Source organism: Pagrus major, chromosome 13, assembly GCF_040436345.1.
Source record: "Pagrus major chromosome 13, Pma_NU_1.0".
Taxonomy (NCBI): Eukaryota; Metazoa; Chordata; class Actinopteri; order Spariformes; family Sparidae; genus Pagrus; species Pagrus major.
The window spans coordinates 16,648,673-16,674,110 of record NC_133227.1 but is presented as its reverse complement, the minus strand read 5'-3'; the positions used below and the strand labels follow the sequence as shown (position 1 = coordinate 16,674,110).

At 39.7% G+C, this 25,438-nt stretch overlaps 1 protein-coding gene across 2 annotated transcripts; it reads right to left on the bottom strand.

The window, feature by feature from the left end:
* Positions 1 to 1,671: 1,671 nt before the first annotated feature.
* riox2 (ribosomal oxygenase 2) lies at positions 1,672 to 24,868 on the bottom strand. Of its 2 annotated transcripts, none has more exons than XM_073479437.1 (10): positions 24,779 to 24,868; positions 18,505 to 18,960; positions 17,240 to 17,359; positions 16,261 to 16,389; positions 14,125 to 14,228; positions 12,064 to 12,166; positions 8,415 to 8,580; positions 8,228 to 8,316; positions 7,984 to 8,094; positions 1,672 to 2,202 (listed from the first exon to the last, which is right to left on the bottom strand). In XM_073479437.1, the coding sequence occupies exons 2-10, from the start codon at positions 18,952 to 18,954 to the stop codon at positions 2,050 to 2,052; spliced, it is 1,425 nt and encodes a 474-aa protein (XP_073335538.1). In that variant the 5' UTR covers positions 18,955 to 18,960; positions 24,779 to 24,868; the 3' UTR covers positions 1,672 to 2,049. The 2 variants fall into 2 exon arrangements, with proteins under 2 accessions (XP_073335538.1, XP_073335539.1); XM_073479438.1 differs by lacking the exon at positions 24,779 to 24,868 and adding an exon at positions 19,810 to 19,880.
* Between the last annotated feature and the right edge of the window lie 570 nt (positions 24,869 to 25,438).

Here is a 25,438-nt window from a genome sequence, read left to right as displayed (position 1 = left end):
CTAAAATCTTGCATAGGGCACCAAATTGGTCAGGGCTGGCACTACTCTGTGGTGCTCCACGGTGGTCTCAGTCTTTGGCTGAAGGTGCTCTGATGTGACTGTAGTTTGGCATGCAGTTTGGCATGAGAGGCATTGTCCATTATACTGAGTAGTTTCGTCAGCACCCTCCTCTCTGACACCTCCACCACAGGCTCCAGTTCTACTCCCAGGACAGAAACAGCTTTCCTGATGAGCTCATTGAGTCTGTTGGCATCAGCAGCCTTTGCCCTGCTGCCCCAGCACACAGCTTAGAAGATGACGCTTGTAAGGGAAATTGTCCTCGTTGAAGTTTGAGAGTTGCTAATTTTCTGAAGAATTTCAGACTCCGTGTGATGAATCAGATCTCTTTACTACATGAAGCATGGAGAGAAGACCCACAGTGTTCTCTGCTGTCTTCCAGATTGTCTTGACTTATATACTGTCAGGTAACAACCGAACAGTGGTTACATACTGTATGTGATGCCCTCTAATGTGTGCCCACATTTGTGAATGAAAATATTTGGTTTTATTGTGTTTCATAATTTCATATTATGCCTGTGTTGTGTTCTATTTGCAAAGATGTATTTGTCTATGAGTAATATGGTTTCGTGGATGCAAATAGTTGGTTTGATGTAGCAGGTTGTGACAGTAGGGGGCATTGTGTCAAAATCTCACAGAAACTGCTGTAACTTAATAGCTATTCTTAAAAGACAATTTTAGTTCAAGTGCAAGTGAAAAATGAGCGGTGAAAGAGTTAGCAAACGGCTAATTGTAAGAAGTTAGTTTGGGCCACACGTCTCCACTATATTGTGTAGATATATTTATTAACCGGCTGCTTGAGTTATTTGCCATGTCCATAGGGTAAAATGTTTGCATATTGTGTTAAAACCGGTTTGAAATGGTTAAAGTGTGTTAGTTTTTGAACCCAGATTCATACAGTAAAATAGTTTGATGTGAAGCAGCCATCCTCACCCAGAGACCCTTTCTAAAAAGTTTTATTTCAGAAGCTAAGTCCCGGTGTGCGGTGTGTCAACAGGCGGAAGCGCGCAGTGATACGAAGGGAGGGAAAATAGTGCCAGGTGATCGTGAGGTCTGACTTTTTTGTCGTAAACGATTTTGTGATGCAAATGTCTTACTCTTTTGAACGGATATTGTTTTTTGAAGCAAAACGCTTTATCTTCATGACCCCGCAAACTAGCCGTAACTACTTTCTTCAGCAACAACAGCGGGACAGACCTCGGCTCACAGGACGCAGTGGGGGAAAAGTCACTGCTGATGCACGACACTGATGGTGAGGATGTCATACAACTTCATGTCAAAAAATCCGAACTATCCCTTTAAATGTGCCTCTATATTTGCTGTGGTGACTACTCAGAGACTACCAAATATAAACAAATATATAGTAGTATTATAACAATAAAAACTAAGATGTTCTCGTCACATTCTTTTTCTTCTTCCTCTTTACTGGTAATGACGTAGCTAACTTATTTCAGATGCCTTTTTGTACAGAGACCCGTTTGAAATGCCCACCTTCACATGCTGGGCAGGTTTAGAAGTATTAGGAGGTGGAGTGTCAGGAGGTTGCGTGCAATGCATCCTGGTACATGTAGGCAGGCTGTACAAGCAGGAAAAGTCTAATAACCCAATTCTCTCTTTCAGGACACCACGCACTGGGGATTTTATTGCCTCAATTAATTACATTTACCATCAACATAAATTGGGATATCCACATAAAACATGGCAAATTTCTCCTTTAATATCTGTATTGGCATCGGGCCCACAAGTCACAGCCAACAATAACTGCTGTCTCTGCAAGTGTAGTCTGCCTATAGCAGCAAGTGGGCAAATCTGAAGGTCTACACTTAGTGTAAATCTAAATCTGAACAATCTAAATTCATCAACTGTATAGAATATATCATTTAATAAACATAGTACTGCTATAAGAACAAATCTACATCTGCACTGCTGGAACTGTAAGAGCTTTATTCAGGAAAAAGATTAATTGTATGTTTAATTCTGTGATATTTGATGCTATACCACAACCAGCAGGCTCTCACTCCAGAGGGCCAGGGTCAGATTGAGTTTGTCCTCCTGTGTGGGCAGCTGAAGCTGGGCCACAGCCAGCTGCTCTGCCTGTTGGAGCTGCCGCAGAGCCTGGAGGTGGGACAGAGGGAACTGCAGGCCCTATAGAGACGAAGACATATGGAAATAGGTTTAGACGACAGATACACATACATTAAAGACTGCATTTCCAGTGCTCGAACTAGGTGCAAGACAAAAGTGTTCTGACATAGACATTTGTGTTCACTGCTGTCAAACAGTATATCAGCAGCTGGAACAAGGGACTGAGCCGGATGTGACCTCCCCACCCCCTTTCAGCTGTGCTAGGGCTCACACTACTTCCCATACACTAGGCCCAGCAGTAATTACTGCATAGGTTTGACAATAAACATTCACAAAGTCTCATCAGCCTTTCTCTAATGCTCTCTGACTTATCCTGTCATGGTTTTCCTGGAGTTTTTGGTTTAGTTATTTCCTGTTTTATTTTGTAGTTCTCTCCTCATGTGTCATGTTTTGCTTTTCACTCCCTCCATTTGTCCTTTTCCCGCTTTACTTCCCCTGATCACCTGTGTTTCATTTGTTAATTAGTCCATGTCTATTTGTCCTGTTTTTCTTTTACTATTTGTCAGTTCATCTGTTTTTATCTTGTGTCTCCTGCCTTCCTTCTACTTGTTAGGGTTAACAAAAAGGACCCAAATGCAAAACACACAGAGCCAGGAAGGTTGAGAACAAAAAGCAAGCTGTAATGATAAGCTGAAAACCAAAGTCCAACATAAAAGGCAACATTTCCAGAGCTTTCTATACAGAACAAACTACGCATTTAAATCTAGCTCACTACTTCATTCAATGTTCTTGTACATTTTCTGCCCACTAGCCCCCACAGCAAACAATGCAAACATGATGACAGAGAAACATGCAACATGTCTGTATCAGTCCCAGACCACAGGCTCCATATAAATGTGTTAAGCTGATTGGTTGTGTCCAGAGTGGAGAGTCATCTTTCATGTTTAAATATATATTAAATATATTAACAAAAATAAATAAATAAATGACATAACACAATGAGAACTGCATTGATTGCAAAGACGGGGGACATCCACATTAGACGGGCTAAAGCTGCTAGCAACAACAAGTCAGTTTAGGGCTTCACAAAGCCGAGCAAAGTCACTTCAACTATTTAAATTTGTTTTGAAAAAGGAGGGCGATCAATCACAAACCCGTTTCATCATCACAAAGCCTGCAGCATTTCAATAATTGAGTCCCACCATTGGTTCCCTCTTCATTGGATTCAAACAAAACCCTGTGTGTATTTTCACAAGATAGCGCGGGACGTCTCTAGAAATGTCGCCAGAGTTTAAATAGGGCTGTCACATATTTGCGCACCAATCAATAGGGCACGACAAATTTTGGCATTTGAGGTTCCCCTATGTGTCAGGCTCAACAGACTTTGGTAGACTTGCTCCCTGAAGATATGTCCCCAGATGTATTTTAAGTTGCTTTTTTTTCCTCGCCATGTTGACACAAAGTTTTAATAGGCTTGGTCTTATAATGATCTACAGAAAATTTGGTTGCAATTGTACCTCGTTTTGGAAGGAAATATCAAAAATGTTTTTCAAAAAAATCCAAAATAGTGGTACATGGAGTACATGGAGCTGGAATTGTGTGAAATTTAAAGTCAATGAGACTTACTGTGTGAGGGACTCCCCTTAGTGTAGAAAAGTTTGAAATCGTTAAATAAATTGGCAATTAGCTATGAAACTACAATTGTTATTTTGTCCAGACACAGGGAATAAGATGACATCATCTAGTATGTAACAAACCAAGTCATTACAACCTGTAACTAGCAAAATGCCTGTAACCTGTACAGGCTCAAAATGTATCCCAAAAAGACAGAATATCTTGAAGCCAGCACAGTACAAACACTTATAAAATAAACAACTGAATGTATTATTACAGCCACTGCAATGTGAAAGAATTAGCTATTTAAAAAAAAGTTAATTGATGGAGTAATTATACATCTTTGAATTTTCTACACAAGTTTTTAAGCCTATAGCTAGGGCCTGCACAGGCTCTTAGCTATGCTGCTATAGGTTTAGACTGCTGGGGGATTTCCCATGATGCACTGAGCTCCTCTCTCTCTATCTGTACACATTCATGTCTCATTAATGAATGTTACTGACTTGGCTTCTTCCCTGCAGGTTCCCATGGATGTTGGTTGGCCCTGCTGATGTGGTCCTGCTTGAGTCCTACTATCATCATCATCATCATCATCATCATCATTACTATTATTATTACTATACTTTTAGTATTATTAATATTCATATCTCAATTAGTAAAGCTGTTATCACTGCTGTGGCTGCTACATAGGGGAACTATATTAATACTATACAGAATACAAAATTTGGTTGCAAGAAGGTGAGAATTAGTGCAGATATAAATTTCTGACATTGAAAAATCCTCGTTTGGGTAAAAAATGACTGTAAACACTCTGCAACAACTATTTACATGAATACATGTTGTAAAGTATGCTTAAGAGTTTCTTGGATGTTTAAGCACAAGTACAAATTCCAACGCAATTCCGTGAAAAAAGAAGAAACTGGTGAGGATTAGAATAGAGTGCGACAAGAATTTGTCCTGATTCCCAGAAATAAGTTGACATTTTTGCACTTCAGGTTCCCTCGTCTCCAAGTCAGTTGATTTTCAGAGTTCTGTGGTTAACACAAGCTTAAGATATCTTTCATTTTTTTCTGCAACATAAAAACAATCAGTTAATACCTCAAATTACTTACAAAATATCATCACAGCAAACATGGAAACTCATCTACTTAGTAACTTTACAACTTGTACATTAATCATTTTATAGCAAAGTGTCTAAAGTGCAGGGTAGTAAGACGAATAGTGGGGGTGACATTGAAGTCATGTTACCGTAGTGTGGTTCGTTTATAGCCCATCTTTAGCTATTTACTACTGGCTACTGCATTTACACAGAGCTTAATATATAAAAATACATCATCTCTGCAGCACTCTGTACACATACAAAGAATCACAGGAATTGATGAAATCTAACTAACCAAAAATTAATTAATAAGAAAGAATTGAGAGTACAGCTATAGGCTTTTGCAAGTTTCCTTGAATTAAATATATATTATATACTTGAATATAAATATTTTCCCCAAGAAAAATCAATCACATGATTTGGAAAAAGTTCGGAATTCTGGGTTACCTGGCATGGAATGGACCCAGCTGTCAATAGAGAATCAACCTAAACAAGCGAATCATCAGAAATTCAAAGTGAATCTGTGAGAACACAATAACAGACTACAGAGTACTCATGCGAGTACCTATTGCTGAGATTTTTAAGCATAGCACCAGAGGGCAATCCTCTGCCTCTGTGCTATGCTCGGAGGTGGTAGCAATACGAAGCCCTGAAACCGTGCGAGTTCTGCCGACCCCTAGAAACTAAACATGGACAATAAATGTTTTTTCTTTTAAAAAACAAGCTTAGTGGGTATCTGAGCTGTGGGAAAGCAATTAAATTTGTGTGTGTCACTGGGATTGAAAATGCTAAGGCCTGGAGGCGTCCTTCTGAGTAAAAAAGATGATGGCAAAAACCAGTAAGCCACAGCCAAGTAGGGAGGATTTTTAATTTACCCACTGCCAAAGAGATGGATGCAGTGATGATTGGTGAGAAAGCAGTTAAGTATTTAACATGATATTTTTTTCTGATAACACAAGCAAGCCATTTTTATACTCTCTGGATTATTGAGTTCAAAAGACATTGAAAGCTTGTCACGTTTGCTTGCTCTGGTCAGATATTGATATAGTGAAGAAATAAATGGATTTTCTGTTGTGCAAATCTTTACCCTCACATACTACATTGCATCATTTTTGAAACTCTAAAAAGAATTTAATTTGATTTGATTTGAAGCACTGAAATAGCCTGGGCAAAGTGTGTGGGACTAAGCACTACAGAGCTTGGTTCATGGTGAGCAAACCTACTGAATTTGTAAAAAGTGTCAAAAACATGCTACAGCTGTCCACTGAAGCATCCACAAAGTATCCACAGAGGCACTGGCTATGCAGATATGCATACGCATTTAAAAATGTGTCCTCTGTCACTACTACATATTTCTTGCATAAAATGTTGATAGAAACATTTTAGTACAATGTTCAGCTCTAATATAGAGGGTTTGTAAACCAGAAATGACCACAATATTATTCATGTCTTGTAAAAAGGGAAGCTGAAAAACAAGGCAGTGCTTGATCAAATAAGAACCATGATCCTGTTCATTGTCTATTTCTTGCATAAATGGTTTCAGAAACATATTTTTCTGTACTTTTCTGTTTGTTCATAACCAGCGGTTATAGCTGGAATACTATGTTTTCTGTTTCAAAACTGGCACAGAGCCAAATCAAAGCACCATCCAATTCCCAGTATGTCACCCATCAGTGGGAGTGTTAACTGGTCCGGTGCAGCCAAGTGCATTCTGTTGTAGGTTTTCTACCTTTTGAGCAAAAGGGAATACTGCAGCCCTTTTTCTCAGTTTTCTTTGGTCAGGTCGGACCAACTTCAAAAATATTTGTGTTTCTTTACTGCAAAGACAGCATAGTTTTATGCAAAGGCCATCTTTCAGCAGTGAAAGACTTTTCGCTTTACAAATTGTTACGTGTATGTTGATGAATTATTATGGATAATGATGGACTTGTGAGAGTGAGTGCTTTGGTGTGCCATTAACCCATTAATGTACACAGTGGAATTTTATAATTTCCTTTACAACACTTCAAATACTAACTAAGCAAAGCATAAAAATCCATTTTTCAAATCGAGTTACAGCGCAACCATTTTTTAGTCATTAGTAACAAGGGGTTGTTGGATTTTAGATTTTCCACCTGTAAAACAATAAGTAAGGAATTTCACATTTTCATTTTTGATACACACAGTCTGGACTCTAACTACAGATTCAAGAAAAAAAAAGATAATCTGTGGCTTTTTCTTGGTACAGTATTGACATTTTGCAGACCTGAGACACACAAGTATTTCTATGGGACTTTCAATGTAAATAAATGTCAGTTTTAAATGTCAGTTTTTCACCCTAACTCAGCATTATGTCCCTTTGTGTCCTCTCCTCTCCTTTTAGCGCGCGCGCGCACACGCACACACACACGCGCGCGCACACACACACACACACACACACACACACACACACACACACACACACACACACACACACACACACACACACACACACACACACACACACACACACACACACACACAGGAGAGGGCTGGAGGAGGGAATACATCCCAAATCCAGATGTTGTTTTCAAACATCGTTGACCTTTGAAACACAGGTGCAGGGGTGTGGTTTTGTTGAAATATCTGGTTTGCTGCAGTTGGCAACTGCCAGTCTTGCTTGTAGGCACAGGGGAAGAGTTGCCGTAAGTGAGAAGTGGCTAATGGTTAAAAAAAAGATTCACTGTTCACGAGGTGATTGAATTGGTAAAATCAGCTATCATTAGGAGGGCAGCCATTTTAATTGAGCCTCCAGATTGTGAGAGTGGCTATGGTGCAAAGGGAAAGTGGAGAACAGGAGATGGGAGCAAGTCTGGACAACAGTCATGGATAATTAATTAAAGTACCATTAATTCAGTAACCTAAAGTTTTGAGGTTAAATGTGTAAACTTATTTCAGTGAATTTATTTTTGTGTTATTTAAACAAAAATCTACTTTGTCTAGTAATTAAGGCATGATAAATATTTTAATTTTGTCATGTGTAGCTACCTGTCTCCACTGCAAATGTTGTGTTTCTACCGGTACAGAAAAAAATCTGTGGGGCTTTTCCTAAATGTACTTAAATTACTTGTCGGTCATTAGACATCAGACAACTGCAGTGAACAGCATACCCTGGAGATGTCCCGTTCCACCTCTGCATCATAACTTTCACCCATCATGTGGCTCTCCCTTTGGTTCTTCAAAGAATGTAGGACAAAGATGACCAATTCTGTGGTCTCATCCTGAAACACACAAAACGAGCATTCACTGAATTTAATCTTTTCTGTTTTTGGGGTATCTGATGAATGGTGTCAGCACCAAAACAGACACTGGGCTAACGTTTATTACTTAAAATGAAAGTCTGAATGGACTTACTGTTCTCTCATGACTGGGCTCCACTGTTATTACCATATGTTCTTTAAACTTCAAATACACCACATCCTCCAAGGCAGGAATCTTCCCAGCTGCAACAGACAAACGCTTACATGCATAAATGCACAAAATAGAAAAGTGAACTCGTGTCCAAGTTTAAACACATACAAATGACCACAACAGAGCTCACATGGTGTTAGCAGCTCCTCCTGGCTATATGGTGGCAGTCTGTTACTGATGAAGTCTCTCTTCATGTGAGAAGAGCGGACTTCCTGCAGCCCTGTTTCCATTTTATCAGCCAGTGATCTTAGTTCAGTGGCCAGCCGCCTGATGTTGTCTAGGCCTTCACTGCTACCCTACACACAAAAACACAGCCGACAAACCAGGACAGAGTCAGTGGTGAAAGCTTGTGTCTGAAGCTTGCAGTGCATGTAGGTGTTGAGTGATTGTTTAAGCCATTTGGTGACATTAGGCTACTTTTATTTTTTATAATCTGTCTGAGAGAACGATGCCTTCCACAAATCCCCTCCCATCTACTGTCACTCACACATGCTCTGCAGACAGAGAGAGATGCTCTGTTATATCATCTGTCCTGTAAATGCACTGATAATGATGTGACTCGCTCCCATTTAATGTAGGCCTACTTATGCAGTTGTTTTGAACAAACTTGTAAGTGCATTTGGTTGTTGAGATGTCGTTCGATGCACTTTAGTTTTGATTGGCTACATAATCACCTACGAACTTCCTCCAAACGCAACTCACCTGCTGTTATGACAATGAAATCGTGGTTGGAAAAGAAAGAAAGACAGAGATCAGATAAAGTTGCTGGTAGAGAGAAACAGAAAGGAGTAAGAATGCATGCACACTGGCTTTCTGTTTTAAGGTGGACAATTACAGCAACACTATGTAGGACTAATGTAGGCAAGGAAGACAGTTGATTTTTGAGGAGGACCCCCTCTGCAGGTCTGGGATTCTTATTTTACTCAGATGCCTGCCCGATGTTTAAAATTATTCAAAATCTTGCACCCTCTCCTCTTAGAGAATGCCTAGCCCAACCAAGCTGTAGCAGAGTTGGTAGGACTAGAGCATCCACTAGGTTTGGTCAGTGTGCTTTTTCGATTACAGTGGTGGGGAACTGGAACTCCATACCTACAAACATAAGAGACTCACAAAGTTTTGCAGTGCTAAAAAGCAGGCTTTAGTTTGGTGATGTAATTTTTGTGCTGATTTTAGCCAATCATTGCCTTGCGTACACTGTCCATCATACTGATTCTAGTTTTTATACTGATGGACCTTTATGTATCGTGTTGTTTTATGTAGTGCAATGTTCACATTTAGAGAGTTTTATATATATTTTGTGGTTTTACACAGTGCACTTGCTGTTGTGTGTTTTTTAGTTGACCTGCCCTGGGACCACAGATGCAAATAAGTTGCTATCTAACTCTAATGCAATTACTTTTAATTGTGCACTGTCCCTGTAAAACTAGAAAAACTAAAACCTCATAAAGACGCAGTCCTGTCTGCTTGTGAACACCCAGAGAGCAGGATCCTCCTGTATGCTACTATGTCTAGCAATTAACACTGCACGGTCATGTGGTGATGATGTGGAGAGGAGGGATGGGATCGCTGACTGCAAAACGGACAAGAAGTTAGGTAAAAAAATGTCAATGCTTAAAGTAGTTTTAAGCTATATAGTAAAACACCTGTCAATTCTGTTATTAGTTCTGAATTTTGATGCTGGGGTTAAACTCATTTTACTGGATCACTGTCTAAGGCGAAAGGGCTGGGTCCTCTCCAAAAAGTGTTGGATAGAGCAAACATGGTCACCAAATCAATCTGGTGCTCATGTTCTACACATTTTGACACATTTAAACTTTGTCCAGGGTTTCTACAAACTACAAAGCTTATTTTTAGAGGTGGAGGCATTACAGATTTGACACAAACGCACACAAAACCCCCAAAAAGGGACTTCACCCAAAGTAGATCTAATATGTCAAATTTGACTGAAGGAAGTTGTTGTCATGTTGGCATTTCTTAACCCATCCTCATGACATTTTCAGTTGAGTATGGTCATGTCTGTCTTTCGTTATTGGGGAGACGCATGTAGCACAAGGCCAACCACTGACTCGCCGACCACAGCCTACACGAAGGAAGATGGATAGGGACAGACAACAGACAAGAGGCACAGGTGACCATGGATATACACTCCTCATCGGGCTTCACCCACTGCACAGAGGCAATCCCCATCCTGCTGGTGATAAGGGGACAATAGGCCCAAGCAACAGTGAGTGTGCGCTTTGTCTGAACCCTTTGTCCTCCTTATTACGTTGCCACAATGTCTACCGCACAAAGGCAACCAATGATTCTTCAGCCACAGCCTACGTAGAGGATAACATGCACTGAATGGGAAGAGGCAAGAGGCCCAGGCAACTACAGACACACGGACACAGTAAGTGGACAAGAGGCTCAAGGGAAAGTAGGCCTGCTATATGTCTGTTTTTCTCCTTATTCCAGCACCCTGGTGAGTCTTTTGAACACTTTGCTTGTATCAACCATAAACAACATGGATATCCTACTTAGGAGCTTAGACAAACGTTTTATACAAGGGCTTCTAACACAGAATCTTCTGATAATCATCAGAAGATAGTCATTTCTCTTAAGCCATTTCCCACCAATAGTGTAGCCACTGACTACATCTTCTGTTATGCCAATACTGAGGTTTTCCACCAGCATGATGATGTTACTTTGAGGTCTTTTGTCATAAGTTCTTTGCACCGACCAGCCTTTCCTTTTGCCCTCACTTGTCAGGAGATCATGCATCTCAGTTTGATTTTTCATATGATTCTTCTAAGGAGTCTTGCATTTTCAACAATATGCCTGGTGGTCTCCTTGCTTTACCACACAGCTGACATTTTTGGGTTTCTTTCTTTTTCTTTTTACCACATTGAAAAGGTGAAGGCTGTACAATCATGCAATTTAAGGGCATTGATCATCTCACACTCAATCATGTGCTGCTCCATTGGGCCTTAGAGCTAGTCATTGTTTGTTTTTGGGATGATTCTACTTGAGTAAAAGTCTTTCAGTATGTGATATTAAATGTACTTTGATGCTTAAGTATCAAAAGTAATTTTCTGGCAAAAAAGGTAATTAAGTTTCAAAAGTAAAAGTAAAATATTGACATATTTACATGTATCTATACTGTATACTATGGGATTGGCCTATTTCTGGCCTGGCCGTTTATCAGATTTGATGTTCAGCATTTTTCTTATTATCGTCATCATTGCTTTTTTAAATCAGATTGCTGATAAAATGGATTTAAAAATGCGCTACTTTGGCTCTGATGCAGCATGTAATCTTTGAACTACTAATGACAGTTATAAATTGAATATAGTGGAGTAAAAAGTACAATATTTGCCTCTAAAATGTAGTGGAGTGGTGCAGAAAATGGAAATTCACAATTAAAGTACAAGTACCTCAAACTTGTACTTGAGTAAATGTACTTCGTTACATTCCATCATTAAAAATGGTGGCAGCAAATAAGCATAGGATTTATTAGAACAAAAATGCAATTTTGGCAAAGACATACATGGTTATAATGCAGAGAGATGGGGCAAATACTGGAAAAATTAAATGATGAGGTTAATGACCTCACAAGGCCAGCAGAGGTCGCATATAAACTGCCTCCACCCCTGATATTAAACCTTGGGGAATTAAGATGACGTGCTGAAACTTTTAATCATTAAATGACACATTTGGTTTGCCTATCTGCCCCACTACCCCAGCTTAACAGAATGTATCATTTTTAGTTGCACCACAGAAACCCAAAAAAACAGTTTTACCAGCAAAAGTTGTCTGGGTATGCCCTCTCTCAGGCTAACTTCAGTCCTGCTGCTGTCACTCAACAAGCTGGGAAATATGTCCAACAGCAAATCTCCCCATGACCTGAGGTGAGGACAGACAGAGAATACAGGTGAGAGTATCAAAGAATGTTACACTCTTCATCAGCCACATCACAGAGGTACAAATACCCAACAATTGCCCAGACTTTTTTTCATTTTTCATTTTCATACTAAAACAGAAGTAGAAGTAGACAGAAGTAGAAACGGCATCACCAATGTGGCACCTCATTCAGAATACCTGTGTGTAACACTGAAATGTGGAGTATGTATTTCATCAAGAAATACTATGTATTTCATTAAGGATTTTACTGTTCAAGTACTTCTAGATTTAGCAGCTATTTCCTTCCCTTAAATTATAAATACAGGGGCCCCATAGGTTTGTGTATTGTCTTTAATACTGTATACACTGTACACCAATGACTGAGTGAGACTGAGTTCTTGTAGCCTGACAACTCAGGAAGAAATAGGCAACATCATTAAATGGTGTTCTGACAATTTCATTGAGGTCAATGTGGCTAAAAAAGGTATTGGTCATAGATTTTAGACACGGTAGAGAAGTGTCACCCACCAAGGTCATCAATGAAGCCACTGAAAGACTCAATACTTACAGATAATTAGGGACTGAGATTGATGACTAGCTTGCTACTGCAAAGGTTAAAAAACTGCAACAGCAAATGTTCTTAATGAAATTGTACAGTTTTAATGTTGATCATTTTGTCCTGCAACCATTTTACAAGGCTATCTGAAAGAGGATTTATATATATGTGTATGTATGTGCGCGTGTGTGTGTTAGAGGGATGGAAGGTGAGAGTGCATATCGTATATTTGTATGTATATTTGTTTTATGACTGGTTTATTTTTTTTACCTTGTTCACCCAAATTCCCCTATCTGAGATAATAAAGTACACCTTAACCTTGAAAGTTTACCTTGCAGTGCAGGACAGGGAAGACTCATCTGTTCTTTTGATCACAGTTGTCTGACACTAATTCAACTGTACTGTGGTAAAACCAGTAAAAGTGAAAGATTAAAATCTAACGTAAAGACTTGTGGTGTCTTCATAGGATGCGTTTCAGCTGCCTTTTCTCTGTCCATGAAAAGGCAAGTCTGACAGAACAGATGATCTTATATTATGATTAGGGCTGTCAAATGATTAAAAAATTAATCTAATTAATTCCAAGCTGTGATGATAATCGCATATGCCAATATTTGCTGTAAAATTTTAAAATATTTCCCTGCAAATGTATTTTAGTAGATGAGTGAATCAATGAATAAATGGACATTCTAACCTTTAAAACGAGGGGATATTTTAAGCCTGTAGTTCTCTGATGGTTACAAGATTCCTTGCTGCATAAGTTGCACAAACCGGTGCTCCTGTCAACAGTTCAATCCGGGTGTGTTTTGAGGCCCCACTCCATGTGTTTTGGTATTTTTAGGATCTTTCCTGACAATGTGCTATCATTTTTGACAAATGACTTAATTTTACAATCTTACAAAAAATTAAGCAGTTGCTAAGATGGAATGGACTGCAGTAGAATCTGGGACTTTAATGTCATCCACCAAGGTTGGCTTCTGGTGTTATAATAAAAGGTTATTAAAGTTTGCACGTAGGCTCTATGCAGAGCCAACGCTGTAACCTACACAAGTGGTCTATGTCGCAGTGAGCATTTGTACATGTGTGCTGGTGTGTCTGCGTTGCTGGTGATGTGATCGGACTGCCAGCTTTACTTTCCCCTTTAAACACACCGACTCACAGCTGTGTCTCTGGGCTAGAGAGAGCGGACAAGCAGAGTGTCTGCAGGAGGGCAGTGGCTCCATGCAAACCCGGCTTGAATGATTTGGATTGTGGAAAACCTACGCTTATAACTGTGCCTGAAAGCATCTAGTGCAGACTCAGCCAGAGGTTGAAGCAGCTGCCGCTCTGATAGCATGATGCTTTCACTACGCCTCCTCTGTAGACACAATGTTATATTGAAGGCCACAGAGAAGAGGAGCTCTCATACGTTGTCTGGTAGGTGCTGAGAGTCAGATGGGTAGAGTGGTCCACTCCTGCTGGAGTTTTGGCTTGATGGATGGTTCCTCTGGGAAAGTACAGAAGATCCCCTGCCTGTGGAGAGATGTGATTCACTTTTTCAAGTCTGTCTTAAAACAAAAACTCAAAAAACGCACAGACACTTAAATGGAAAATTCCACAGTATGTTCATCATAAAAGACAGATTCATAAATACCTAATAAAACTAATATGTTGTAGCTTTTTTTAATGGCCTGTTATTGAAATGTTTAATGGGCTGAACACACTGCCTTCGTTGCATAATGTTTTGCTATTTATTTCTGCGCCCATGTGCGGCATCAGCGGCGCGTCATCTAGAGATTCAGAGTCGCCTATTTTTACCACAACACGTATGCGGTTCTCGGCAAAAATAGACCTGAAGACAATCTGTGCTTCACTACTGTTTTTTAATGTCTGTATCTATAGAATATGTCGCTGACATGAAGAGAATGCACACAACAGGTGAAGAGCAGGTATTTTTTCCAGCAATCTCTTTTTTCTCTCCCTCCCTCACTCTATTTCTCCCCCCACTCTCCCTCTTTCAGCGAAGGTAAAGAAAAATCACATCATCATATTTACTGATGATTATCAAAGGCAAACTCTATGTAAAAAGATGAGGCTGGCAGTAGCCACATTGTAGCAATATCAACTCGAGTAACATCCCTGTCCCTGCTCCGCTACGTGTCTGTCTGGACAATGCTCCTGCACAGGCATCAGAGGGGAGAGGAGAAGGCGTTACAAAGTGCAACTATAAATGACGTCTAGTCTCATAATGATACAAAAATATTTTTGTCTGTCTTGCAGCTCGGAAAATATAACTGCTTTGCGCATGTACACACGTTCATTTGTGCATGCACAAAATGAAATTAGCATTTTCCAGCAGCAACCTCAACCAGACAGACAATCAATTATGACAGTATATACTGTAGTTAAGATGGCATTCTAAGAATCCCAAGCCCATCGCCGGGCATGGCCAGTCATGCTCAAAACTGGCGGATTCCGGTCTCTGGCCATGTGTGTTTAAATAAATGGCATGTCGATTTGAAATAGAAAGCTTTATAAAGGCAGTTTTGTCTTCAGATAGCTTTTTACACAGATCGACCAGTGGCTGAGCCATTGTGAATATTTTTTGGATGCAAACACAGCTGGTCATTGAAGGCGCAGTGGAGCCGTCGTTCCCGGTAACGTACTCGTAAGACAGAGGGCATGGACCAAAGCTTTGTGGCTGGCATCTTTTTCATGACGAGTGAGCACTTTCTTCTCACAGCCGTACACAGTAGCTTCTTCAAACACTTGCTGTGTGTTCTGCTAGAGTCCTTGTCACTACTGGTTGCATGAGGTGGTACCTGCAGCCTAATCAGGTTGCACAGGTAGTCCAGCTCCTCCAGGATGGCACATTCATATGGGCGGTCGCAGGAAGGTTTGCTGTGTCTCCCAGCACAGTCTCAAGAGCATGGAGGAGATACCGGGAGACCAGCCGTTACACAAGGAGAACTGGACAGGGCTGTAGAAGGTCATCAACCCAGCAGCAGGACCAGTATGTGCTCCTTTGTGCAAGGAGGAAGAGGAGGAGCACTGCCAGAGCCCTTCACAATGACCTCCAGCAGGCTACTGGTGTGCATATTTCTGACCAAACTGTCAGAAACAGACTCCATGAGGGTGGCATGAGGGCCTGACATCCTCTAGTGGGACCTGTGCTTACAACCCAGCACCATGCAGCTTGACTGGAGCAGGTTCACACTGAGCACATGTGACTCTGGAGACCCATGGTGAACATTATGCTACTACTGAGTCACTTTACGAGCTGCCATGATAAAATTCACTCAAGTTGGATCAGCCTGTGATTCGAATTTTTTACCTTGATTTTCTGTGATTTTGAATCCAGCCCTCAATGGGTTGATGATTTTGGTTTCCATTGACCGTTGTTACGTCATTTTGTTCTCAACAAATTCTACAATGTACATCAGTAAAGATTTTCAACTTGAATAATGTGTCCATCAAGATCTGATGTGCGAATAAGGTGTTCCCTTAATTTTTTTGAGCAGTATATATATTGTATATGTATGTCTGTACGATTAGGGTGCTTTACCTTCAATAAAATGTCATGGCTTGGGCTGCCGATTCTCTCCTCTGACTCTACGCTGTACTCTGTTGCCAGCTGAACAGTAGGACTGTAGAGAAGCCAATGTTTCTCCCCTTCCAGCTGCAGAATGAACACCTGAGTAAAGACCAACATAGCAGAGAGCATGTGAGTGAGAGAGAGACAGACAACAGACAGTACAATCAGCCGACTGTTGTCGAGCTCAACTAAAGTCTGTATCAGCACTATATCACCCCATGTAAGCTGCACAAATACAACTCCAACATATTGCTCCTTTGTTTTAGATGTGTAAAAAAATCATTCTGATTTCCCTGTAAAAAATGCATATTTCTTCAGCAAAAGAGCTTGTTTAACTCTTTTGTGATCCATGCATTGTTGTTTGGAAAGACCTTTACAGTTTTTGTTGGGATAACAGATTCTGTGCAAAACTGCAGGTATGAAGTGAGTGAGTCAGCAAGACTCACTCACTAGGGTTAACCCTAACCCTAACCCCTAACCCTAAGTATGAGTGTGAGTTTCGACCTAAGTATCATTACATTTTTCAAAAATGTTGAGTGTTGAGCTGATTCAGTAGTGTAAAGTAACCAAGTATATTTACTCAACCACTGTACAGACAGCCAAACTGTCAGCTATGTCACTCATTTCATTTCCCCACTGGCTCCCTATTGCTTACTGTATTAAGTTTAAGTCAGTAATGATCGAGTACAGAGTGACCACTAGCATAGCATCCCATTTACCTAAATATAGCAGAATATGTGACTTAAGTGTTACTTCATACACCCGCAGCTTTGTGGCACCTGTGCCGGGTGGAAGATGGAACTGAGTGTTGAGGCTTTTATTCTTCAAGGTGTCTCCTTGATCTACTGATGATATATGGCATCTGCCTAATATTCACTTCTACAGGTACCTACTTCCACTAAATTAGAGAATACAAATGTGCCATTAATATGTCGATTTGTTTTTGTACCTCAACATCATCATAGTGAGCTGGAAGGCCCTGGGAGTCCTGTGGTGTGATGTAGATGTTTGAGCCCACCAAGGCCCCAAAGAAACACTCCAGTTTCTCCTGGATCCTCCATAGCTCATCCTGAAAAAACAGGAAAAATTATATGAGAGTCGCTTCTGACAAATGCCTACTCAAATGGATGATCTGAGATTTGTGAAAGAAACACTTTCAAATATTTTCATCACACTTTGTCAGTTATTTCTGATCACACCTACCTCTAGTTCCTGAATGCACTTGCTGTGAATTTGTTTTATGAATGTAATGTAATGGCATCATAGAAATATATTGGCATGGGTAGATATTCTGGTTTGTTTACACATTTAAAATAGAGAAAGGATTGTTAAAGTCTGGATTCATTTAAGAATTGGCAACTCAAATTATGACCAAACATGAAATCTAAAAGATCACAACATTTTTGCCACCATATTAATTGGGAATACCTATGGCTTGTTCCCACTAAATACACATTAAGAAATAACAAAAGTGTGACCTTCTGAGGACGACATTTGCTGGAGGTTGGGACAAGTATAATTCAAAGTTCACTTGTATCTTGTATCATGTTTACCTATTCTCTGATCAGATAGTTCTGATGATGCATTTGAAAAGTTTGTTGTTTCTGTGAAATAAAACTAGAATTACCGCCATGCGGTTGTATGCCTCCATTGACCGTTGGTATATACACCAATCAGCCAAAATATTACGACATTGAAACAAAAACACACATTGAGTGTGTAGTGGCGTTCCTTCTGGACGTCAAAAAAGCCACTTCCCAAGCTGTAGGCACAGCAACTTCAGTCTGACACGAATGACAGGAGATGTAATCCAGTTCAAACGTTTAATAAAGAAAAAATAAAAATCAAATTACAGTCCGTCACATGGTAGAAAAACGATATGCTCCCGTGCCTGCCGCAGCTCCAAGCATCAGTCAACTGCGCACATGACTCACCAAATTAAAGGTCTAATATGCAAGTTTTATCAGGGAGGGAGCATAAATGATATTAACCAACATGAGTTTGTTTTAAAATCTTTTAACATTGTTTCCCTGGTATGCACATGAAATAACATGAAATTATAAATTATGCATCATATTTTAAATTAACTTAAATTGTCATCTTGTGGCTCTTACAGAGTGCAAATGATCAACTGATGGACGGACTAACATTATCAGTAGCATCATTTTTCCAAAGTTTAAAAAAGCCTTGATTTTCTTTTTTGGCAGCACTCACCTTGAACCTCTGCGGCTGGTGGAATTGGATTGTGGCCTTATTCTCAACCAAGTTCTTACTGAGAACACTGTTCTTAACTTGCCCATCCTTGTTAAGCACTTTTTTCTTGCCGTTGATGCAGCGAACAACGTTGATGTCCCTGTAGTATTCCAGACCCTGAGAACATAGGCTCTGCAGGTCGGATAGCTGGAACAAAGACTGGTAGTAGGAGGCTGTTCTGGGATCAGATCTCTGCAGATGGAGGGGCTTCTTCTCCCAGTACTCCCTAAAGAACTGCTCCATCTTCATGGGCTGGATGAGGCTCTCGAACAGGCTGACTGCGCCCTGGAAGCACAGAGGGGATGGAGTGTTTCTGTCTTCCGATCTGCTCTGTTTAGGAGGAAGTTGCTCATTATCACTGCTACATTTCCATGCGTCCTTTCCATTCTTTGCTTTGCTTCTCTTCGGCATTTTAATCTGAGGGAAAATGTAAAGATCATCATCAGTAAGATGCTCAACTGAAATCAGGCTGAATCTAATAGGTATTGGAAAAATGATTTGTTGTTACATCTAGAGAAAGTAATTATCACTAAGCCTTATTGCTGCACCAAGTATTAACACACCACGAATCGTGCCATGTCAAGTCTTGTTGATGATGTTTCCACCACAAAATATTTTGGGTTTTTTTTCTCGCATTTTGGAGATGATTACATTGATATTTTTCCATACATTTCAGCTTTTTTTCATGTGTTACTTCACATGAAGTCTGCAGATATGGAGTAGCCTACCTAAATCTGTCCGTGGAAAATATTATTCTTCAGCAGGTATTTTAGTTATAACAAGTGCGAGCTAGCTAAGCATTTCTGTGTTTATATGTGCAGTATTTATTCAGTTTGGGAAATCCCACGATCTCTGGAGCATTCAAGGCGAAATCAACAGGGACTAGATATCATCATTGTGCGAAAAATGAGCAAATGTTTTTGTCTTTGTTTTGTTTTGCGTAACATTGCTTCTGACTAGTCTAATCCAAACATTTCTAATAATTTCAGAGCACTTGAAAAGTCCAAAAGTCAAAATATATATAAAAAAAGATCAAAGTAATAATTTCCAAAATCCACAACATGTTTTTACCTTTTACAAAATATTCTGCTTCAATCCATATTTGTTGGTGTTTAGCCTTTCAAAAATAATATTTTCACTGTGGCAAAAAACAGTTTGCTTTCAGAATTTTCCGCATGCACCTGCCAGCGTGGTCTAGCAGTAATCTAACAGCATGAAAAATTTCATTTATATAACAGCAATAACAAACAAGAAAACAGCTCTTACACTATAATAGTTTGTCCTGGTACTGCTGAAGATAAAGTCAGCTGCTCAGACGAGTCCTGCACACAGGTTTTTCCTTCCTGTTAAATCATTAATTCCCCAGCCATATTACTTTCACTTTCATGTAGTACTGTTGAAAAACAAAAAGCTGTAGCATTATATTGATGACCTCATGATATGGAAGCCTAATAATCATTAAATATGCTCTGACACTCTCACACGTCAAATACTGTAGCCTATGATACAGTAAGAACAGCTGATTTCAGCTGAAGTAATGCTTCAGCTTCCATCATCACTGCTCCTCCTGGTGGATTGATAAACCACTGCAACTGGTTTCCACACATGGTCCTTAGGAGCGTTACGATTCGGCCCTGCGTTCACTAAGCCATCGCGGGGAATCTCATTCGGACTCTTCCAGGTACGAGCACGGACCCGTCACAGGCTGATTAAGGCCCCGTCATGGAGGAATGGGAAGTTTTAAGAGGCTTCATCCGTACAGGTCATTTTCAGAACCACATGCATGTCGCGGAAAATATAGGTGAGACTCTGCATCAATTAATCGATTAATACAACACTTAATTTACCTTGCCTTTACCCAAATTAAATAATGACTCCAAACACCTCAAAGATTTAAAATAACTTTTTGAAGACCAAAGAAGTGACCAAAGAAGAGAGTCCTGACCATCATGGACTTTCCTCCACGGTCACCTGAACACAGCAGGCCTGAGCAATAAAACAATAGAAAGAACTAGAAATAGAAGGAAACAGTTCAATAAAATGTTCAATAGTTTCACGTGTATGCATTATATGTAAACAAGGTAATTTATTTGTAATTATACAACACAGGGTTGCATAACGATATGAAAGTTTGTAAACTCCTTCATACTACACAAATTAAAGAATATATATACAGTTATATATGTACAAACATACATAAACATGTAATGCATCTTCTAAATCTGTCAGGGTGAATGTAAACAGCAGCAACAAGATGGTGATGATAATGTGGTTGGCATCTTCATATCAAAAGTTCGACATCTGGGAAACACTGTCCAACTTTGACTGTATGTGAGCACCACGCATTGATGTTATAAACACAGAGTCCATCTCTCGTCTTATGACTGTTTGAGTTGTAGCTGTAGGTTAACGTTAGAGATGTTTCATAATTTTCGCAGTCATTAAAGTAGTCATTAAATTATTAAATTTACATGATTAAAGTTATAGTGAATATAAGTTAGACCTACACTTGGAAATAAGACTGTGATGAACTTGATTCACAGATGTCTTAAAATAAAGCTGTTATTTCTTTTGCAGTTAGCACTCTGCATTATTTCAGCTGCTGTCTGTGCCCTACATTATTACCAATCCTGTCCTTTATACCTGTTTAAATATCTTTGAAGCGGACGGCAGTTCTCTTTAGTTTTTCAAAGGAAACTAACAGCTGGATCTGCATCTGTAGGCCTGTCACGATAACAAATTTTGCTGGACGATAAATTGTCCTAGAAATTATTGCGATAAACGATAATATTGTCGCTTTGAGACCATTTTTCAACTAATATAATGATAATGGCATAATAATGCAACTACACCCTTTCAAAGATCAATAAACCTTTATTTCTAAAGAATATTTAACATTGGAATGTGAAAAAGACATTTTAAATATCCAAAATAAATAAAGATGGAGGCTGTGGCCAAAGCAATTGAGCCATGGCCAGCCACGGTTCCTTACTGCAGCAACAATGTTAGCACCATTGTCTGCAGTGATGAGGAGGCGTGACGGTACACGTGATGATGATGACGTATGTGTTTTTTTTCAAGGTGTTTCCCCGGTGTCCTCCTGTTAATCTAAACATGTACCAGCTGTCTGTTTATAATCATATGGATGCTGTTATAATGTGTTGTAATTGAGATCCTGACCCACCAAACATCCTGGAAAGTGACAAAGTTACGTTTTTCTATAATTTACATAATTACATATTCGCCATCAGTAAACTGGACGCTGTCTGACTATTTCACTCTCGGGGTTCACTAAGTTCACTGAGTCTTGTCGGGAGGGCTGACCGTCACCATGACAACAGTAACTGACCGTCGCGCGACAAACACTTGGTGAGTTAAAGTTTTTTGACGGGGACAGACGCTGTTTTTCAGACAGAAATGTGACGAAGAGTCGGTCAGACCGGCAGGCTGACAGACACTTCTCCACGAATAACTGCGGTATTTTTTTCCTCACATAAGTTGCCAAAGACACGACCAGTTACTACGTTCCTGTTGTTTGGTCCTGTAACGTTGCTTTGTGGGACATTTATTTTTATTTTGTTGAGTGAAGGATCTGTAGAGTTATCAGACACCAACACCATCAGATCGACACGCCCTCGCTCCGCGCCACTGGCTCGGTTCGCCTCTGATACTACCTCTGGAGGCGCAGCGAAATTTCACCCCTCACTGCATCTGAAACGTTCACACAAAGGCGGATGCGGAGAATTGGCGCAGTATCCTCGCATGCAAACGGCTGCGTGAATGGGGCTAGTGACTGACAAGAGGGTTCTAGTGAGAGACACGAGGAAAACAAACAAGCATGCAAATGGAAATTATCGAGGCCGGCAAAATTATCGAGCTCATTTTAATTTATCGTATGATTAATTGATTTATTGATTATCGTGACAGGCCTATGCATCTGCTTTGCTGTCTGGTTTTGTGGTTTGTTCGAGTTCAGTTCCTGTTTCATTCTCACAGTTTTATCACTCACTGGACATGTTGGGATGTGATGCTCCTGCTGATATCCTGATTATTCATTTTCATACAAACGAAGCTTCTGTAAACACAGTAAACTTCTTCTGGATTTTCTTTGTGAACCCACAACCTTAAAGTTCAAACTGCAGTCTGTATTTATACTGTGTACTGTATAATTATACTGTGTACTGTATATATATAGTGTGTACTGTGTATTTATACTGTGTACTGTGTATTTATATTGTGTACTGTATATTTATACTGTGTATTTATATTGTGTACTGTGTATTTATACTGTGTACTGTATATTTATACTGTGTACTGCATATTTGTACTGTGTATTTATACTGTGTATTGTGTGTTTATACTGCGTACTGTGTATTTATACTGCGTACTGTGTATCTATACTGCGTACTGTGTATCTATACTGCGTACTGTGTATTTATACTGTGTACTGTGTATTTATACTGTGTACTGTGTATCTATACTGTGTACTTATACTGTGTACTGTGTATTTATACTGTGTATTTATACTGCGTACTGTGTATTTATACTGTGTACTGTGTATTTATACTGTGTATTTATACTCTGTACTGTGTATTTATACTGTGTATTTATACTCTGTACTGTGTATTTATACTGTGTATTCATACTGTGTACTTATACTGTGTACTGTGTATTTATACTGTGTATTTATACTGTGTACTGTGTATTTATACTGTGTACTGTGTATTTATACTGCGTACTGTGTATTTATACTGTGTACTGTATTTATACTGTGTACTGTGTATTTATACTGTGTACTGTGTATTTATACTGCGTACTGTGTATTTATACTGTGTACTGTATTTATACTGTGTACTGTGTATTTATACTGTGTATTTATACTGCGTACTGTGTATTTATACTGTGTACTGTATTTATACTGTGTACTGTGTATTTATACTGTGTATTTATACTGCGTACTGTGTATTTATACTGCGTACTGTGTATTTATACTGCATACTGTGTATTTATACTGCATACTGTGTATTTATACTGCGTACTGTGTATTTATACTGTGTATTTACGTTGTGTATTTATACTGCGTACTGTGTATTTATACTGTGTATTTATACTGTGTATTTATACTGCGTACTGTGTATTTATACTGTGTACTGTGTATTTATACTGCGTACTGTGTATTTATACTGTGTACTGTGTATTTATACTGCGTACTGTGTATTTATACTGTGTACTGTTCTCTGCTCAGAGGCACAGGCACCATTTCAACTGGCAGAATGTGTTTATATATTTATTCATTATTTTCCTGTATTCAGTGATATTCTGATTGTGAAATCATCATTTAATAACTCAGAATGTGATTATGGTGTCTTTTGAACACTGGAAGCTGTTTTTAGACTAAATGTTTGAGGGAAAACTGAAATAATGTAACATAAGCCGACGCTCAGGAATGATCTGCCTGACGTGTTTAAAACAGACCATGAAAAGAAAAATGTTTGGAATAAATGAAGAAAGTTGTTTGTGGTCATTTTGTTCTCCTACAGTCAGGCTGACACATTTTAACTCACTGATGAACCAGAAAACAAACTAAATATAAAACTTTATGGTGACGCATCTGAACTTGAGTTGAATCTGTTATCTGTCTTCACTCCGTATGAGACTCAGATCAGTCTGATCCGCTGCAGCGTCCAATCAGTAACTGAGGGGGCGTGGTGGCTGGTGAAAGACTTCCGTGAAGGCAGCTCTCGTGTGTCCTCACTCAAAATAAGAGCATTGGGATGGCAGATAGGAACGACTTCCGGTTCGAGCGAGGAAACGACCAATAAGAGAAATGAGATGCACCCATTACGTTTGACGGTAACGTAAAGCGCCAAAAGTGTTGAGAACATAGCGGACACTTCACTACAGTAAACGGCGACGACAGATAACATTTTCTTTTCTTTGCTGCATAATTTTTCATCATTTCCATTCAGTCACAAGAGAGGCTTCATTTGGAACATTATTTCAATTCCCCCTGAAACATTTAGTTTGATAAATCATTCCCAGTGTTCAAAAGACACCACAGTTAAATTCCGGGTGATTAAATGATTAATTCACTCATTTAAAGGCATCCTGCCGCGCAAATGCTTTCTACACAGTACAGGTGTAAGAGGCCACAGACAGCGGACACTGCTGCTCCGCACTGACAATGCCTTCATTAATATTAATAATAATATGAAGCACGTGCATGCTCACTCACCTTCCCACCAGCGTGGCCCTGCACTGCCCCACGTCACTTGTGTTTCCTTCAATACGTCCGACTGTTTCTTCTTCTTATGATGTTCCGGTCAGCCGTACACTGCAGAGCCCAATGCTGCCCCCCACAGTCTGGAGTAGGTTTTTATCTTGTATGTTTGAAGACAGCCTGGTGAATGTAGACATTGTAGAAGGGCTCTAACAACGAGGACGAGATTTAAATGAGAGAGAAAGTCCCTTTCATCACTGTATTCATCACACACAAAAACAACATGTTTCCATATTTCCACACTGACACAGACCATCTAGATGTGTACCAGTGACTTTCAGTAAGTGGCCCAACCACAGTGTCCCAGTGTCAGCCCAGTTAGGTCCACACCCTCCTTCCTGCCACAGTTTAGCAGCAGCCTCTTCCTTCTGACTGGTGACTGTAGAGAGAAATAACGTCCGGCCCTTTCCTCTTCTTTCCATTATTTTGCCACTGAAGCTCTAACTTTTCTTTGCATAGGAAGCACGTATTGACAGAACCAGCCCTCAGTTTGAACCGTTTGTGGGATGTGTGTTCTTTTTGATGAACAATGTGCCCATGATTTCTTTTGCTGTCCTTCAGTTTCCTGTATATGAGGTAAATTACACCTGTCTAAATCATATGCAGCATTAAAAC